The sequence below is a fragment of the Rhinolophus ferrumequinum genome, chromosome 13, assembly GCF_004115265.2.
Source record: "Rhinolophus ferrumequinum isolate MPI-CBG mRhiFer1 chromosome 13, mRhiFer1_v1.p, whole genome shotgun sequence".
Classification (NCBI taxonomy): Eukaryota; Metazoa; Chordata; class Mammalia; order Chiroptera; family Rhinolophidae; genus Rhinolophus; species Rhinolophus ferrumequinum.
In genome coordinates, this window is record NC_046296.1 from 18415113 (window position 1) to 18432762 (window position 17650).

At 52.7% G+C, this 17650-nt stretch overlaps 2 protein-coding genes across 2 annotated transcripts; one reads left to right on the forward strand and one right to left on the reverse strand.

The window, feature by feature from the left end:
• Positions 1-301: 301 nt before the first annotated feature.
• PRADC1 (protease associated domain containing 1) lies at positions 302-4855 on the forward strand. The gene is made up of 5 exons (XM_033125572.1): positions 302-639; positions 2935-3035; positions 3531-3640; positions 3902-4069; positions 4294-4855. Exons 1-5 carry the CDS (start codon positions 573-575, stop codon positions 4412-4414), a joined length of 567 nt encoding a protein of 188 aa, XP_032981463.1. The 5' UTR covers positions 302-572; the 3' UTR covers positions 4415-4855.
• Positions 4856-5183: 328 nt separating this feature from the next.
• SMYD5 (SMYD family member 5) lies at positions 5184-17231 on the reverse strand. Its single transcript, XM_033125570.1, has 13 exons — positions 17122-17231; positions 13133-13241; positions 12234-12373; positions 11650-11771; positions 11202-11271; positions 10494-10598; positions 9610-9672; positions 9321-9391; positions 8911-9017; positions 8496-8552; positions 7567-7661; positions 6836-6906; positions 5184-6737 (listed from the first exon to the last, which is right to left on the reverse strand). Exons 1-13 carry the CDS (start codon positions 17215-17217, stop codon positions 6593-6595), a joined length of 1251 nt encoding a protein of 416 aa, XP_032981461.1. The 5' UTR covers positions 17218-17231; the 3' UTR covers positions 5184-6592.
• Between the last annotated feature and the right edge of the window lie 419 nt (positions 17232-17650).

Here is a 17650-nt window from a genome sequence, read left to right on the forward strand (position 1 = left end):
GGCAACGGACAAGCCAAGAGGGAGTCGCTGAAGATCACACCTGGGCGCTAGACGAATACCTTCTCAAGGAGGGGGTGGGGAGGAGAAAAGAGCCGCTGGGCGAAGGCAAATCATTGTGCGAGTCGGCTGCGGGGAGAATCCCGCCGAGACCGCAAGAGCTGACTGCCAGGACTTTCGGCGGCTGAAGCGAGTCCTGCGAAGAACGCATCCCAGTTCCAGGTCCTCCCCCGCCAGCCCTCCCACCCCCGCCCCTAGTGGGAGGTCCTGAAGAGTCGAATCCAAACTGAGAAATGCTGGGGCGGGGCTGGCCGCCAGTTGCTGTTGAGAGTTTAGGCCAATCAGCCCTCGACCCCACTTTTCTTGACCAATAGGAAGTGGGCTAAGGCGCAGAGGCGGAAAGTGTGGCTAAATGAGCAGGCATTGGAGCCAATCGGCGTGGGCCTCGTTCCCATCCGCCAACCAGCAGCGAGATCGGGTCTGGGGGCGGGAGGCCGGAGCAGCTGTCAGGCTGAAGTCCGGCGAGCAACGCGCGGCGGGGCGGCTGGAGGAAGTGCGGCGGCCGGGCCCTGGAGATGGTCCTCGGCGCCGCGGGCTGGTGTTGTCTCGTGCTGTGGCTCCCCGCATGCGTCGCGGCCCACGGTGAGTGGCAACGGGCGGGGCTGTGCTGCAGGACGGGGCGGGCCATCAGGCTTGCGCAAGGCTCGGGCGGGGGCCACGGGTCACCTTGGGGACCCCGCGAGTTCGGGACATGGCAGGTCTGGGGATGGGCGGCTGGAGTTGGTGGGTGCTGGTCCTCAGGGACTTGACCTGGGCGCAGCCTGAGTCTGGGCTCTGAGTCCTCATCTCTCCACGTCAAAGCAAGACTCTCCCCTGCCCTTACTAACGCCTACCCAGATGGCTGAGGGAGCGACCAAAGGAGGAACAAGGGACAAGTAGAGATATAAAAGCTGGAAATATGTATGTGAGCACTCACATAACATTTACTGGGAACACACATTCCTGCACGTGGGCTCCCACACTACAGGATCACAGAAACATATACAGCCAGACACATACGTCTACCACGCTTAATTTACACAGATCGGCAGAGGCAAAGGCCAGGCAAGGGTGTGTGAGGGGGAGTTTACTGCTAATCTAGGAAGGCTTCCTGGTGGTGTATTTGTATCTGATGGGACGTTCTCACTGCCAAGATAAAAAAAAAAAAAAGGCCGTATAGCCCAGTGCCAAGGCAGTTGAGCTCTGCCTGGCGGCTATGATTTGGGCAGTAGACAGAGAGAACTAGAGCCACAATCATTCCCGACCCTGGCACACAGTAGTGATTTCCAGGTTTGTTGATTGACTAATGGACCTGTGGCAGCAGTTTCCACCCTTCCACATTCTTCAGTCTCTCTGGACTCAGGAAACCAGGGACTCAAGTCTGGGTGAAACATTACACTTTGGTGCTGAAGAGAAGGTCCCACACCCCAGGAAAATCTGGTTCTGGCAATTCCCTTCTTCAGTGCCGTGGAGCTGGAAATAGTTGTTATTCATTCAACAACCTTTCTTGCGCACCCCCTATATCCTAGCCACTATGTTAAGTAATGTGCATATAGCATTGAATGAAGCTACAAACTTATCCTTGCCCAGGTGGAGAAGACAGACAGTAAACAAAAAATTATGAATACTGTATAATTGCAAATTATGTTGAAAGTGTCAATGGAGAAAAAATACATTTTGAATGGGTACAAAGGGAGGGCAGTCATAGGGCAGGTTTCTCTGAGAAAGTGACATTTAAGCTATGATTTAACAGATGAGTAGGAGTGATTCAGGTAAAGAGGGGAGAGGTGGGTGGGGTGAGGGTAGAAAGCCATCCAGAGAGAGGGACCAGCTTCCAAGAAGACTCAGAGAAGTGAAGAAACACTGAAAGGAGGCCAGTGTAGCTTGAACAGAGGAAGAAGATGAGATTGAAGTAGCCCCCAAGGGTCAGATGGAGCAGGGCCTCACAGACCATAATTAAAAGTTTATAGATTTTAAGTCCAAACGAAAGTCGTTGAAGGTTATTGCAGTCGTGGCAGTGGTGACATGGTCGTTATTTGCTTTAAGATGTTTTAAGAAGACCCTTGGCTGTTGTTTGGAGAATGGACCTTAGGGAGAAAGAATGGAGGAAAACAGACCAGCCAGGACAGGAAATGATAGTGGTGAACTAGGACAATGGCAGTGGGACCAGAGAGTCAACTTTTTTTCCTTTTAATAAATTTTATTGGGGAATATTGGGTAGCAGTGTGTTTCTCTAGGGCCCATCAGCTCCAAGTTGTCGTTCAATCTAGTTGTGGAGGGCGCAGCTCAGCTCCAAGTCCAGTCACTGTTTTCAATCTTGGTTGCAGGGGGCGCAGCCCACCATCCCATGTGGGAATTGAACCGGCAGCCTTGTTGTTGAGAGCTCGCACTCTAATTGAGCCATCTGGCTGCCCATCCGGAAGCTCAGCGGCAGCTCGTTGTCTTCAATCTAGTTGTGGAGGGTGCAGCTCACTGGCTCATGTGGGAATCGAACCAGCAACCCTGTTATTCCGAGTTTGCACTCTAACCAACTGAGCCATCCGACCGCCCCCCAAATCAACTTTTAAGTTTTAGTGAGAATTATTTTGTGCCCAGACTACCACACCTCCACCTTGAAACTCTCAGGTCCGCTTCAAAGCAAAGATGGATTAATCCTCTGAGAGATAATGCTAGAGCTCTCAGTCTTCCTGGCTCACCTGTGTAAGCAGCAGCAGCTATCTCAGGGGTTACTAACTCTGTCTGCATCAATTTTAGACTCCCCGGGGCAGGGACCATCTTTCCCACCCACCTGGAGGACCCACTTGGCTGAAGCTGGGTCCCTGGGTGCATACTATAGCCAGCCCAGCTGAAGACACAGGGTCTATGGAGGCTTCTCACCTGTACTCTTTTGTTTTTCAGGCTTACGTATCCATGATTATTTGTACTTCCAAGTGCTGAGTCCCGGGGACATTCGATACATTTTCACAGCTACACCTGCAAAGGACTTTGGTGGTATCTTTGTAAGTTCAGGGAAGGCCCCTCATCTCTGATCCTATCTCCATCTTTCCTCCACTAAGCTGAGGGGACCCTCTCATCCCTTCAACCAATAACCTGTGTGCTGGGACAGGGAAAGGGAGCAGAATCCAGTTCAGCCTTCCAGGGGTTGCCGTGTAGGAAAGAAGGGCTTCCCGCTACTTTCCTGGGCATAATACAGACCTGGGCACCATGGAGGGACGAGCTGTTTTGGGAACATGAACTGGTGAAAAACCAAAAGCCCTGTTAGTTCTACCTCTGAAATCATGTGACTTAAGGCAAGTTACTTCCCTTCTGGGTCAGGACCAATTCCCGTCTGGAAAGGCAGGGTGGGGTAGGACAACTAGATAAGCCCTTATGAGAATGAAGAGCCCAGCACACAGAAATCACTCCACACCTTATGAGCTGATTGGATGGGACTGTCAGCCGGTCCTAAAGCACGTACATCTCCTCACTCTCTAACCTGTCTAAATGTCTTTCAGCACACAAGGTATGAGCAAATTCACCTTGTCCCTGCGGAACCTTCAGAGGCCTGTGGAGAACTCAGCAACGGTTTCTTCATCCAGGACCAGATCGCTCTGGTGGAGAGAGGGTGAGGAGCGGCACAGGGGAGAGCAGGCGTAGGGTAGATTCTGAGATCAGTGGTGGTGGTGGTGATGCTTTGAAATTGTTTTTAAATAATTCTTTTTCCGGGGCTTTAAGAAATGTCTTAAGATTATCCATGCCTTTTGGCCACTTACAAGCCTTTATTAAAAATGATCTGTAGTCCTTCTTTCTTCCTCCTAGGGTGATGCCTGAGGGAGGGGTAGCTAGGCCCCTGCCTTTCCTTTGGTCTCATCATCACCTCTTCCAGGGGCTGCTCCTTCCTCTCCAAGACCCGGGTGGTCCAGGAGCACGGCGGGCGGGCAGTGATCATCTCTGACAACGCGGTTGACAATGACAGCTTCTACGTGGAGATGATCCAGGACAGTACCCGGCGGACGGCGGACATCCCCGCCCTCTTCCTGCTCGGCCGAGATGGGTGAGGGCTCCTTGTCTCTTGCTGTGTCAGCACCAGGCTGGTGCCATGACTCGGGGAGGTCAAGGGCAATCACCAGTCCCTTCCCACAAGCCTCATCTTGGGGTGCCCTGGTCGGAGGGCCCCAAAAGTCCTTGGGCTTGGTAACTCCCAGAGTGCTGGGGACAGTGGGGCATGATGGGGTGCTGAGAAAGTGAGCACCAGCACCTCTCTTCATGCCCTCCCAGCTACATGATCCGCCGCTCCCTGGAACAGCATGGGCTGCCATGGGCCGTCATTTCCATCCCCGTCAATGTCACCAGCATCCCCACCTTTGAGCTGCTGCAGCCGCCCTGGACCTTCTGGTAGAAGAATTGGTCCCACCTTCTAGCCATAAGTAACTCTGGGCTGGGAAGGGGAAATTCAGCAATTCTGCTGTTTGGGACTTGGGGATAGCATCTGGGGACAGGTGGAGCCACACAGAGGAAGGTGGCTTGGGCCTTGGCTAGGCTAAGGGAAGCCACGCCACTGCTTTCATTTCCCCAGGGCCCCCAAGGGTGTCTCATGCTATGGGAAGAGGCAAGAGCCAGGCCCCAGGGATTCTTGGCTAGAACCTGGAATAAAAGGGGCTAAAGGCAGATGGCCTGAGAGCCATCTGTGACCTGTCACATCCCACCTGGCTCCGGCCTCCCCCACCCAGCGTCTCCTCAGTGACCTCCACAGCAGTTGCTGGAGTGGTTTGAGGAGCTGGCATTTGAGGACTTAATAAACCCTCACTGACTTTTTAGCAATAAAGCCTCTCATCAGGGTGGTAACTGTGTCCTAGATAAACAGCACACGGGGTGGGAGGGGTCTTCACACTCCCTCATCTGGTCCCATACCCTTGTGCTGAGGGGACGACATTGAGGCCCAGAGAGCACAAATGACTTGCCTAGAGTCCTTTCGGACCAGTGCTAATCTTGGATCCCAACACAGCCTCCTGTGTAAGGTCTCAGGAGCTTTTAGCTCCCTAAGGAGAAGACTCACCTTGCTGCCTGGTGCTGGGGGTCCACAGTGGACCATGGAAGATCCTTGCTCTGGGGCTTTAGAAACATTAGCACAGCAGAATAGATGAGGCCAGAGATGAGCCCCAGCTGGGGAGCTGAGCTCCTACCTCCTGCCATTCCCTGGTCCCCTACGCGCCTTTGCACCACCTGTGACTGCTGCATGCCCCAGCAGTTTGTCAAGTCATTCTCCACCAAGCAATCCTGCAAAGGCCTGTTACCACTCACATTTTATTGAGAACAGTGGGGCAGCGGGGGTGGGAGGGGATGCTTGTGAAGGAGTAAGAACCCAATGGGCCTGACAGGCAGGCTCCACCTGACTCATGAGCCAGGAAAAGGCCTGTGGGGCAGGCACCTGCCTTCCTGGAATCCCTCAGCAGGTCTCCCAGGGAAGGTATGCAGAAAGGAACTGCAAGTGACGGGTTGTAATTCCCACAGCACCCCACCGAGAGTGAGTGGTAGTGCCAATATGGGGATGGGCGACACAGTCAGGTCTAGTCTCCGAGCATCTAGCCCAGGTCCTCTAGGTTTCTGGAAGACTTCAGTGTTCCTCTGTGGAGACCCTAGAGATGAAGACTGAGGCCAGGAGAGCCCTTCACTGCCCCATGTTCAGCTGGTCCCAAGGAAGACTCCAGAGCATCCTAATGTAAGGAGCACAGGCCTGTCACCCCCAGGTCTCAACCATGCCGCTCGAGTCCTCAATGGGAAGAAGGTGTGAGGAAGGGGTGATGAGCCCCCACACGCCCTCCTGAGGGAGGCAGAGGCCTCTTCCATACCCCATGGGGCCAGCCGCTGTGCCAGGGCCTGAGAGGCAAGGCACAAGGTACAGAGATTCTGGAGTTTGGGGAAGGGGTTAAGTTCTGCTCCCCCAGATGTCCAAATGGCAGGAGTAGGAAGGTGGGGAGAGGGAAGTTATCCCCCTGGTTCAGTGTTCCCCAGCAGAGAGCCTTACAGAAGGTGCTCTGGAGGCCCCGTTCTTCCTTCCTGCCTCTCCCAGCTGTGCTAGTGGTCAGGCAGATGCCTTATCAGCTAGTGGTGGGAGGTGGGGAAGAAGGTGAAGGTGTCTCACTCTCCTTTCTTATTCAGTGAAGTAAGGCTGTTCTCAGATTGCCACTTTGCTACCCCTCCATAGCAAGTAAGAGGGGTGAAGCTTCAAGTGGATGTGTAAGCGTGGCCATGAGGCCCAGGGGAAGAAACTGTTAGGCCCTGACCTTGGTTCCAGCTGCTCATACTCTAGAGTGGAGTCCTTCAGGGGAAGGCCAGTTCTGAGCGGCTCAGTGACAGCGCAGAGCCTGAGCCACTCCGCAGCAGTGTCCAGAGGATGAAGTCTGGTGGGGGTGGGGGACCTGGGGTCCAGCCTTTGTCCTACCCTCCAGCAGACACAAAGCTGGAATTGGGGGAAGCAGGCAATGGGAGTGGGGAGCTCCTTCCAAACCTCTTCTTTGGGGGAAGGCCCCCTTCTCTGGCAGGGTCTGGGGTAGGGCCCCTTCCAGGCAGGGAGACATCACACATCAGTCATCTCATCCCCCAGCTCTGCATCTTCCGGCTCTCCTTCCTCTTCCTCGTCGTCCTCCTCCTCCGAGGTCACGTTAGGTTCATCAGCCTCTGCCAGGCATTTGGGGCAGGAACAGACAAACAGATAGTTCTCCCTGCAGGGGTTAGGGGGATAGCGGTGAGGGTGAAGTCAGGCAGCCACCAGGACGGAGGACCCCAGAGCCCAGGTGCCCACCACAGCCCCAGCTGGCACCTGAGAATCTTGTGGCGGCTGTGGCGGCTACGCTCCCGCTGACAGCAGTCTAAGTAGCTGATACAGATTTCCTGGAGGGCAGATGAGAAGTGGGGTCTGACGGTCTGTGCTCTATTAAATGGGATTAGGGATTCCCCAACCACTGCCCCAACCCCAGGGGCCTGAGTTGCCCTTCGGCGAAGGGGTGGACTGCCCGGATCCATTCCCGGGCCCTCAGCAAGCAGGCCCCTCTGAGGCTGTAACAACCAGCCTCTGAGACAGGGGACTGCAGTTAGCCTCAGGCCACGGTTAAAAGCAGTCAAGGGCCAAGGTCTGTGGCTGGGTTCAGAGGTTACCTTGATGCGATGCTACCTGCCCTGGAAGAAAAATTCAACCAGGCTCTGTACACTGTGCTAACAGTCAGGACCCCAAACCCACATTAGCACCCCACCGCCCAAGCCATCTCCTGCTTTCTTAGAAGCCTCAGATTTGTTGATCAAAAGGTGGCTAAGGACGAGAACCTGGCATACAGCTGTCTCCCAAACACTGCTCTGAGGTTTTCTGGAGTTACTTTTTGAAGAAGTGGAGTAGGTTAGAGCATACCCACGGGCAAAAGACTCATGGCCTTGGGCACTGGGATTCAACTCAACAGCCTGAACATGGGGCTCTAGCCACTGCTGCCCCCAATCTCTGGGGAGAACTTGCAAGGCCCATTGCTCCCTGCCCTGCCCCCCAGCTCCCAGCCCCCTCACCTCTCCTGGCTTAATATCCTCCAGGGCGGTGACATGCAAAAGGAAGTTGTTTTCTGGGAAGGAGGTCTCTGCATTGGGGACACAGCTGTGGTTGCCTACGTCATGAGAGGCAGGTAATGAGGATTCCTGATTAATAAAAGCAACAGCCTCAACTCTGCAGAGCACTAGGTCCCATCCTTCCTTGTTCTCTGATCCCTGCTAGGGCTGCACAGGTCCTGGAATTCAAGTTTCCTGTCCAGTGCTCTTTCCTGAAGAGCACAGAGCACAGGCACAAATGCAGATCCACATCACTCCCTCTCCCACCATCACAACTGCCTGCTTTCCTCCTTACCCGTCGCCCTGAGTTTCAGTTGTGTTCCCAGTGTGTCGCAAAGGGAAGGACAGGGCTATGAAAGGGCTGCCCATGCCAGACCACTAACTCAGTCCCGTCTGCCTCTGAGAGCCTACTGTGGAAGGGTAGTGGTCCTGAGCCTGGGAGGAGGGGTTTGAAGTGAGGCAACCAGAGTGGGAGGCTGGATGTAGAACAGGCGAGAGTCTGAGCTGACTACCCCTCCCCATCAGGTGGTGATGAGACCGCCTGGCAGCCTGAAATCCCTCCTCCCAGGATGCTGAGGGCCTCCCAGGCTCCCCTGACACTCCTGCCAAATCTCACAGGGCAGTGGTGGTGCAAGGCCCATGCTTCCATCCGTGATTATGCCAGAGCACAGGGCCTGGCCCACTGGAAGGTTTTATATAAAAACATATATTAAGGCACAAATAGTCCATAAATGAATCAATGAAACACTGATGGACCGAAAGGCCCAGAGGAATCTCCACGGAAGCTCAGACCTAACGCCACTCCCAGACTCAACCCTACCTGCCTAGAAGGGGCCAACCAAAAGGGGTGAACTGTGGCTGCGAGGCCACCCCTGCTCAAGGCCAGAACTCACAGCAGCTCTGAAGCACAAAGAGGCCGGATCCTTCACAGTTAAGAAACTCGCCAGTAGCTGTAAGACAGAATACGCAGATGTTATGCTACCCATTTTACAGGGAAAAGGAAAGTAGGTTTACAAGGAGAGGCACTGGCTCACTGTCCCACCACCCTACCACTTCTCCTGAACTTACACCTCTGAGGCACAAGCCTTGCTTTTCTATAAACGATCACACCACGTTTGTTCAGCACGCCCCCACCCCCAGCATCAGGCCTCTGCATGGATCTCAGGGCCACTTCTCATCTGCGTGTCCTGTGGACAGATCCGAAGCTTCCCACGGCATACAAGGATCATGTCCCCCACCACTCACTGGGGGAAGGCTGTGTCCACCATCTCATGGGGGTAGGAGGGGGGATGTCTCCATCTCACCAACCTGCCTCGATGTCCTTGTACAGCTGGTCAATGAAGGCATCCAGCTGCTCGCGGTCCTGAGGCTTCAGCTCCAGCTCGTCACAGGCATGGACCCACTGGCTCAGGGAGCTGGGGGTCCCAGGCAGTCGGAGTTGGGGAGGAGGAGGCCCGGCTCACCGGCCTCCCCACCTCCAGGCAAGTTAATCCCCTTTCTTTCCCCAGGGTACTCCCCAACAGACCAAGGCTGCCCAGGGCAGACTCCACCATCTCAGTCTTTCTGGCCCCCATCGCTGGGTCCAGTCCAGCACTCTGGACACAAAGTCACCCCCTGCCCCACACTAATCCTGAAAGGAGCTGTGGCTGCCTCCTCAGTCAATCTCCCCCTGAGCCCAGAGGGACAAGTCCAACATATCTGGAATAGTGTCTCCTAACCTGGTCCCAATTCCTTGGCCATTGGTCCCAACAAGAGCAAAGAGAGACCGGAATCCATCTGGAGTGAACCACTGTGGGGGAGAAAGACATGAGCAGTCAGGTTACAGCCACTTGATTTTCCTCCTGATGCAACTCCGTTCAGGAAGGCTTCCATGAGTCAGTCCCATCCCAACTCCAGAAAACCAAGTCAGCTCTGGGTTAGCTGTCCTCATAGAAGCTGCTGACTCCGCTGCTCCTGGAGAGCTGGAGTGACTGGGGAGGACATTGGTCCCACCTTCCCCACTCTCACCTGGCTGAGTGCTTCCTCATAAAGGGCCTCTGTGAAGAGTCTCCGCAGAAGTTCCAGCTGGCCCTGGTTTAGGGGAAGCAGGGAGAGACTTGCATCCCTGAGGATTTTCCATTAACACCCAGGCAGGGCCCAGAAGACCGAGGGCGGGAAGGAAAAGGGCCAGCTCTGCAGACTGAGCTTTCCCTGGGCAGAGGAAGGCCACGGAGTCCTTATCTCCAGAGAGCCATGGCAGTCCGTGGCCTGCTTCAATCCACAGTGGCAAGCCCCAGTCCCTCCCTGCCTTCCAGCACTCCGACCAGCAGGCCCGAGGAAGCCTGGCTTGGAACCTCAGCCCTTACCACCAGCCTACAGGCTCCCCTAACCGGCCTCCAGACCAGCTTGCCTCTCCCCGCCCTCTCCTCAGCTTCGGTGCAGGAAGGCCCACCCAGATGCCCCTTCACACACTTATCCCCACCTTCAGGCAGCTCCTGTGTGAAAGGCTACTGTCCTTAGTGAGATTTGTAATTCTCTGCCTGGGAGTGGATACTTGGTACATTAGCAGTTAAAATCCTCCTGTTTCACACTGCTTCCTGACCCTGTGGACCCCCACCCCTCCGTTTCCCCTTATACCTGACTTGCCCACTGCTATCCTATCATGAGGTCCTGCCTTTCCACACCAGGGCACTCAACCCCTCCTTCCTCTGTCATCACCCCACTTCCCAGTGTTAGGTCCACGTTAGGTCACGAAGTTAAATATTGGTAGGAATGTAAGTCCTCTGAATAGATTTTTGGCCTAAGGTTCTAACTGTTTCCTATGGCTGGGAAGGGACCAAATGTGGAGTTTCCCTCAGGTTGCCATGGAACATCCCAAGCTATTGGAGGGGAGCTCGTGGGCGAAGACCAACCTTGAATTTGTCCCCCAGGAGTTTGTGGACAATTTCTTCTTCCTCATTGGCTGTTTTATTGCAGAACTGGGAGAAGAGCCTGATCCAACGATCCTTGTCCTTAGCCTGCAGTGAACAGATGTATTTCAGGGTCATGCTCCCACATGCCCATGCGTGCACGTGCAAACGGGGACTCACAGAAACCCACATCCTACTGCCACTCTCGCCATACAGGAGCGGCAGCTGTGATTTAAAGCCATCAGGGAAATAGCATCACACCTGAGCTTCTCGGTAAACCCTTCCCCTGCCTAGGGACGTCCTGCCCACCCTGCATATCCCCAAGCATCTTCCCAACTGGGGCCAAACTAGCCAATTTAACAACACTTGGAAAAACAGGAGAAAGAGGCTGAGGAGCCACAATATTAATAGAAGAGGTGCTTTATGTAAGGGACACAATCCTAAAAAAGTGGTGCTTAGAAATCAAATGCATGAATTGCTGCTACATAAGAAGTCCTCTCACAGATCAAAGACTAAGGCAAGGTGAGCCCAGACTCCCCCTGCCAGATGTCTGGTTAGCGACTCCTAAGGTTTGCCTGGTAAGGAACTGTGCTTTGGGGAACCCAGGAGGAACTCTGCATCCAAGCCACAGTCTTGAGGTGAGGAGGAGACTGAGGCCAAGGGCTGAATAAGGCTAGAGTCAGCTTCCTCAGGAGGGTCAGCTGGGCTCACCTGCTTCACTGTGGCCACCATCCGGGCCATCAACATGATGCTGGCAGTCTCAGGGGGGTAATGAACACTCCTGGGGAGAAAGAAAAAGGTTTAGCCTAGAAACTCCCTCCCGAATAACTAAGTTCAAGGAAGTCCAGTCTGATTGCTACAGAGAATCCTTCCTACCAACCCTATTTATAACCAAACAGAGCAAGTCATCGGCAAGGGCTTGGGCAGGACATCACATTCCTATGGACTTCAAGGGACTTTCTAGAAGTGTATAAAATGCCAAGGATCGTGGGACTGGCAGTTCAGACTAAAGGCAGGGACTTGGGTGACGTGACCTCTGTTTAACCCTAAGAATGGGGTAAGATCTGGGGAATGGTAACAAGAAAGATGGCTGCATCTGCTGAGCCTAGGCAGGCAAGGAGAGAGGGGTAAAGGAAAGAAGAGCTAAAATGCCACCTACCTCCATGCCTCCTGCAGCTTATTGAGAGGATGCAGGGGGTCATCCTGGGAGGGGCCTGGGCACAGGACACGATGGTACTGCTCAGCAGCTGCCAGCCGACATTCTGCACTGCAGTACATCACCTGTTGGAAGGCGTGGCGGTCAGCACCCTAGGCTCTGGCCGTGGGGCGAGGCACACACGTCCCATGTGGTACCTACCTCCTCTAACTGCATTTCTTCCTCAAACAGCTCCTGAGCAGTAGCTCAGTGGTACTATGACATGAGAAAGCATCCGGGGCTCTGGGGGCATGTGAGGAGGCACCTAACCCAGGCTTGTAAAACGACGGGAAGGAAAGAGAGCTTTGCAGGTAGAGGGGAAAGCTCCCCTAGGCTCCTCGGAAGAGGGTAAGCTCCCACCAAGCCTATTTTCTAGACAGTGGGACTGGAACAGGGAGGGAGGACGAAACTGGCACAGTGGCCGAGCCTTCCAGGTCTTACCCTACACTATAGCTCTCAAGGGCCATGACCGGGGTGTCCTCGTTCCTGTCTCCCCAAAGAGGACTTCAGCTAAGCCCCTTTCAGGTGCACTCCCCAAGGACACTCACCTGGCAGTGGGGACAGCTCTGGTGGAGGTCCTTCCGCACTGTGCATAGCTCAGGGTGAGGCAGCACCTGGCCGGGTTTCCCGGTCAGCCTCTGGGCATTCTCCTCTGCCTTCTCCAGTGCCCGCAGGCAATGGTCACAGGCTGAGGGAGCGAGACAGACATGACAGTGTAAGTCTCTTGAGAGCAGGGACCATGTTTGTCCTTTTCATAGCAGTATCCCCAGGGCCGGAATAATGCCGAGCACTTAATAGGTGCTCAATAAACGTTTGGGACATGAGTGAATATGCTAAAGAATGGAATGCATGAATGAACTTCACATGCATTCAAAGGTAGATGATTCCCTCTTCCCCCTCTGAGGAGTCCCCACCTCTCTTTCTCAATAGGACTTAGTCTGTAGGGCTCCCCTCCTTCCCCCAGACTGGGTTTTTCCCACATTCTGGACCAAGAGATCCTCCTTCCACAGTTTGTCTCTGGCCTAAGAAAAGTGTGAAAAAAGCATGTGGCTGGAAAAGCTAAGGGCATCCCCTTGCTTCTGACTCCTAACACAGCCTTTTTTGACCAAGGGGCATGTGGCCTCCTCCCGGCAGAGGGCTCCACTTTGGCATAGAGCCCTTCAGCATGACATCCAGTCCCTTACACTAGACCTGAGTTCCACGTGAGTGGCAGTCCTCCCCCAGGAAGCACTTCGGAAGAGCCTCTCTCCTACAGGCTCACAGCCCCCTAAAGGCCTGAGATCAGACAGAGGTGTGGTTCTCAGGAGCGGTTCTCCAAGAGAAGACAGCCTTTCCTCCCAACACCAGACTTCCAGAGACAGCTGCCAATGGAGATGTACGCAGCTCTCTTCCGCGCACAAAGGCAGCCGGGCCGAGGAGCCATGAGGAGTGGGCAAGGTGTACGCACCTCGGTAGCGATAAAGTGCATTCCAGAGAAACTGCGCAGCCACCAGGGGCCGTTCTACAAAGATGGTCTCCCCCTTCCGAGTCAGCTGTGTGGCAAATAGCCCCTTCCCCTAAGAGGGCAGAGAAGGAATAGAATGGCCATTAGAAGAGACAGAGTGCCGCCCAGCTTCACCCCCATGTGCTCCATCAGCAGAGGCCCCTGCCACGGGAGGGTCCATGGAGCTCGGTCAGCACACGCGTAACTGCCTCCTCCTGGAAATGCAGTTCTAACCTACTTTGAGTCACACTTCCTTCAGCCTGTTCAGAGCAGAGGGCCTGGGATGGGGAGGGAGCCAACATATCAGCCATCTCAGACTACACAGAGGAGGAGAATTTTTAGATTGGCCAGAGCAGAGCCAAAGCTCATAGCAGGAAGGGGCCTCTTGTACCAGGAGCTGGTAACAGTAGGGCAGTTTTCTCTGAGTCACCCACATGCCCTCCAGGATTCTGGCAGTGCTGCTACTACTGCCCAGGGTTGCAAAGAAACCCTATACCAAGGGAAAGGGAGGCTTAGTTTGTGCCCTACTTCCCAGGTTGGCTGGGTACTCGCACAACCTAGCACAGTACCTGGCACCCAACAACTTCCAGGGGTTACTCTGAAAGGAATGACTACTCCTAGTACCAGTACGAATGCTAACTTGCTGTGAACCTTTGAGCCAAATGCTTCACTTCTTTGCATCTGTTTCCCACATGAAAAGAGTATTATAATAATACCTACCAGGTAGTTTCTAGGATGCAATGATATAGCACAGGTGAACGTGCCTCATGAGTCCTAGCTCCTTACTACTCAAAGTGAGGGGACAGACTGGCAGCCTGGGCATCAGCTGGGAGACTTAGAAACGCAGAATCTCAGACCCCACCCCAGATCTGCTGAATCAGAATCTATACTTTAACAATACGCCCAGGTAACTCAAATGCATGTTAAAATTTGAGAGGCAGTGTCTAGAACACCATACACCACATAAGGAATGAAGGATGAGAAAACAGTCACCGATGCCATCTCTCAGATGTGCAAAGGGATTTGGGAGACAACTTCAAACCCAGGCAAGTTATCGGCCCGACCGGGCACTTGCTCCCACTGTTCACTTAGAGAAGAAAAGTGGTGCCCCTGCCAACACTGAACTGTCACAAAAAGGGAGAGAAAGAAAAATGATTGACACAGCCATGAAATGTCCTGTCATGTGGCCTCCCGGGTAGCTCCCTGTTTCCTTCTAGCATTGGCACTCTGGCTAGACAGCAGGGGCACCTTCCAAAGTCAGAGAAGCAGGGAAGTGTGGACTAGGACAGGCCTTCAGCAACTCATGAGTCACAAATCTCAACCCTCTGAACAACTCTGGGAGCTCTAACTGTAGACGGGGCAGCTGAACAAAACTGCTGGGCAAAGCTGTGGATGCATTCTTGATTGTCTTTCCGGAAACCCCACCTCCACGCCTTGTAGTCCCTGGGACCCAGTCTAGCAAAATGAAAACTTGGCCTTCTGCTATTGGACAGAAAAGATATGAACAGGGCCCCACATTATCTGAGACAATCTCAAATCTCAATATTAGATAAATATTGATCTTTTTCTAAAGGACCAAATGTGAAAAATATTTAGTAATCAAAACAAAGCGAAAAGAAGCAGAGCTATTCCTCTATGAAACTGCTCATCCCCAAAACATAAAAGTGTTTCAAGAAAAATAGCTCTTAATTCATATTTCCAAGAAGCTTGGAGAAAAGTGAACCAGAATGGAAAGGGCACAAACAATGCAAAGATATTTCCAATTTGAAGAACAAGTTTTGTAAGATTATGCAAAACTCTAAGACTATGCAGAAATTTGTAAATCTTTATTAAATGATTTTATAAAAATATAAACTACCAAAGCTGAATTCAAAAGTAGGAAAGCCTAGACAGACTACTAACCAGTGTTTTCTTCTATTAGTAGCTGTGGTCCACCAGTATGGCATTCTGGTTGGCATCCACTGTATTTGGTTAGGTTTCTGTTGCGATTGGTCACATCCCTGGCATAATAGTTGGTACACTTTTAAATAGCATTCCTGCCAGTATCTATAGAAGCGATAGAGAAAGTGGTCAACTATCCTACATGAGGCCACTAATCTATATGGTTTCATGGGCCAACTCTACCAAACTAAAGAATAATTCTCATGCTATTTAAATTACTCACTAACAGAAAAAAAAAGTGTAAGCCTTCTCCATTTTACTAAAAAAATAAGCATAACTGATGTGGTATCCTGAGGAAACTAGCACAAAGAAAAAAATATCACAAACCAATCTCACTTGATGAATATAGATGCAAAAAGCCCACGATAATCTATCTTGTCACCAAGTCTGGTAGGAATGTGATTTTTCTCCAGCAGCAGATCAGGTGTAGTCATGGAGAGCTCATTCTTCCAGAGCTGGGGTTTTGATAGAAGGCTGGGACAGCACAATTAGGGAAGAAGAGTGGCTGAAGTAATGAAGTGAGAGGGAAAACGTGAAGAAAGGAGGGGGCCGAGAGATAGGAAACTAAGCGAAGGTAAAGGTGAATATTTCTACATGCCACGAGTGATGGAACTGAGACACCATCAAATTGTGAGCCAATCAAGAGTACTAGAGGTGGATGGCCAGTTAGCTCAGTTGGTTAGAACATGGTGCTGATAACACCAAGGTTGCCGGTTCGATCCCTGCATGGGCCACTGTGAGCTTCGCACTCCTTAAAAAACAAACAAACAAACAACAAAAAAACCCAAAGAGTATTAGAGAACATAGGATGGAGATGTGAGAAGCTGAGGAAGCCAACGACATAGAATTGATATTCCATGAAAGGAAAGGAATGCTCCAGATGCCTGTGGTGTAGTAAAGAGGGCAATGGAAAGTCCGGGTGGGAAACTGGATGGGTATGAAGATGCTGACAGCAGGAGACAGATGACTAAAAGACTGATATCTTGGCGAAGGACTAGAATACACACAGCCCCTACACAGGATCAATTATTCAACCTCACTAATAAACAAAGAAATGTAAAAGAGAACAAAGCAATAACATTTTGCACATATCAATTGGCAAAGATAACTAGGAAAGAAAACACTTAGTGTTGGAGAGAACAAAAAGATGTGTGCACAGAAAATGAACTCCCAGACCTTTGACCTCAGGAATGAAAATAAGATATAACATAAGGGCCCATAAATATTTGATTCAGGGAACTGTGGCCATCCCATGAAATAGACTATTACTCAGCTCTTAAAAATGAATACATAGAAATAGGTTTATTGACATGGATTTACTGCTGCATCAAAAAGCAATTTCTAAACACGCGATTTTAATATACACATATTTGAACAAGAATAGGATTATTAGTGATTTTTACCCCCTCTTTCTTTACATGCATTTTCAATTTTCTTCTGCAACGAACTTTTAAAGAAACGATAATAAAACGACAAAATCACGTCACTCTCCTGCTCAAACCTTTCGAATGTGCTCCCACGGGCTTCAGGCTCTGGTCCAAATTCCTTAGCACCCCGAGGCCCTTCGTGAAGGGTCTTGGCCTCTCTCGTCATCCCCCAACCCAAATCTCACTTCGAAAGTTCCCTGAGGACCCAAGCTTTTTTATACCTCAGTTCCCTCTGCTCAGCACCGACCCGCCCAGCGCTCCCGGAGCCCAGCAACAGTGTCCCCCAGCCTGGGCCCGGAGGTCCGGGGGGCTCTCCCAACCCCTCCTGGTGCAGCCGCATTCGGGCCGCCGGAGGGTGGACCCCGATTCCGCGGGAAGGGGACGCGCACTGAGATTCTGGAGGTCCACCGCGTGACGGCCCGCGGAGACAACCGGGGACCAGGGAGCTCCCCGGCCGCGAGCAAGGGCCAGGCCGCGGCGTCCGAACGACAGAGGAGCCGCTAGACTCCAGGCATAGGGTCCGGTGGGCCTGTTTCTAAGTCCGGACTCAGTGGGAACTCCCGGCGGGATCCGCCCCGGTCTCACCTTGGAGCTGTTCACGAAGCGGACTTCCACGGCGGCTCGGGCCCGGCCCGCCACGCCCACGCAGAAGGAGAACACGTCGCACATGGAGGCCGCCATCTTGGGCGCGCCTCCGCCTTCTGACCCTTGACCCAGACCCGACCCGAGAGCCACGCCCTCTGGCCCGGCTCCCGGCGTGTGTGTCCGGGAGTCTCTACGATTTGACAAACCCGTGATTCCGAATTTGATCTACGTATGTTTAGGTCCATTGGTTTCTTGACTGGGTGGAGCTGGACCTGACTATGTGCTTTTATATCTGTACAGTCTTGCGTCTGTCTCTGTCTTCGCGGCCAGTATGTACCTCTGTATTAGAGCCGTTGTGCGTGTATAGTTTTGATGTGTGCATCTGCGTACATGTTTGTGTGTCTGTCTGTTGTTGTCTCTGTCGATTCAGTGTCCGTCTTGCGTAGAAGGTCGTTGGACCCAGCCCAGGGGTAGGACAGCACAGGCCCCGTTACTCCTATCCTCGCTGACCGTCAACCTGAAGGGAATG

Excerpts from the sequence above, each read along its gene's own strand:
- PRADC1 (XM_033125572.1), top strand. The coding sequence starts at position 573 with ATGGTCCTCGGCGCCGCGGGCTGGTGTTGTCTCGTGCTGTGGCTCCCC. Across the intron at positions 640-2,934 it reads CGCATGCGTCGCGGCCCACG|GCTTACGTATCCATGATTAT; the intron begins GTGAGTGGCAAC and ends TTTGTTTTTCAG. Across the intron at positions 4,070-4,293 it reads TTCCTGCTCGGCCGAGATGG|CTACATGATCCGCCGCTCCC; the intron begins GTGAGGGCTCCT and ends ATGCCCTCCCAG.
- SMYD5 (XM_033125570.1), bottom strand. The coding sequence starts at position 17,217 with ATGGCGGCCTCCATGTGCGACGTGTTCTCCTTCTGCGTGGGCGTGGCG. Across the intron at positions 9,018-9,320 it reads GGCCAAGGAATTGGGACCAG|CTCCCTGAGCCAGTGGGTCC; the intron begins GTTAGGAGACAC and ends TGGGACCCCCAG. Across the intron at positions 8,553-8,910 it reads GTACAAGGACATCGAGGCAG|CTACTGGCGAGTTTCTTAAC; the intron begins GTTGGTGAGATG and ends TCTGTCTTACAG.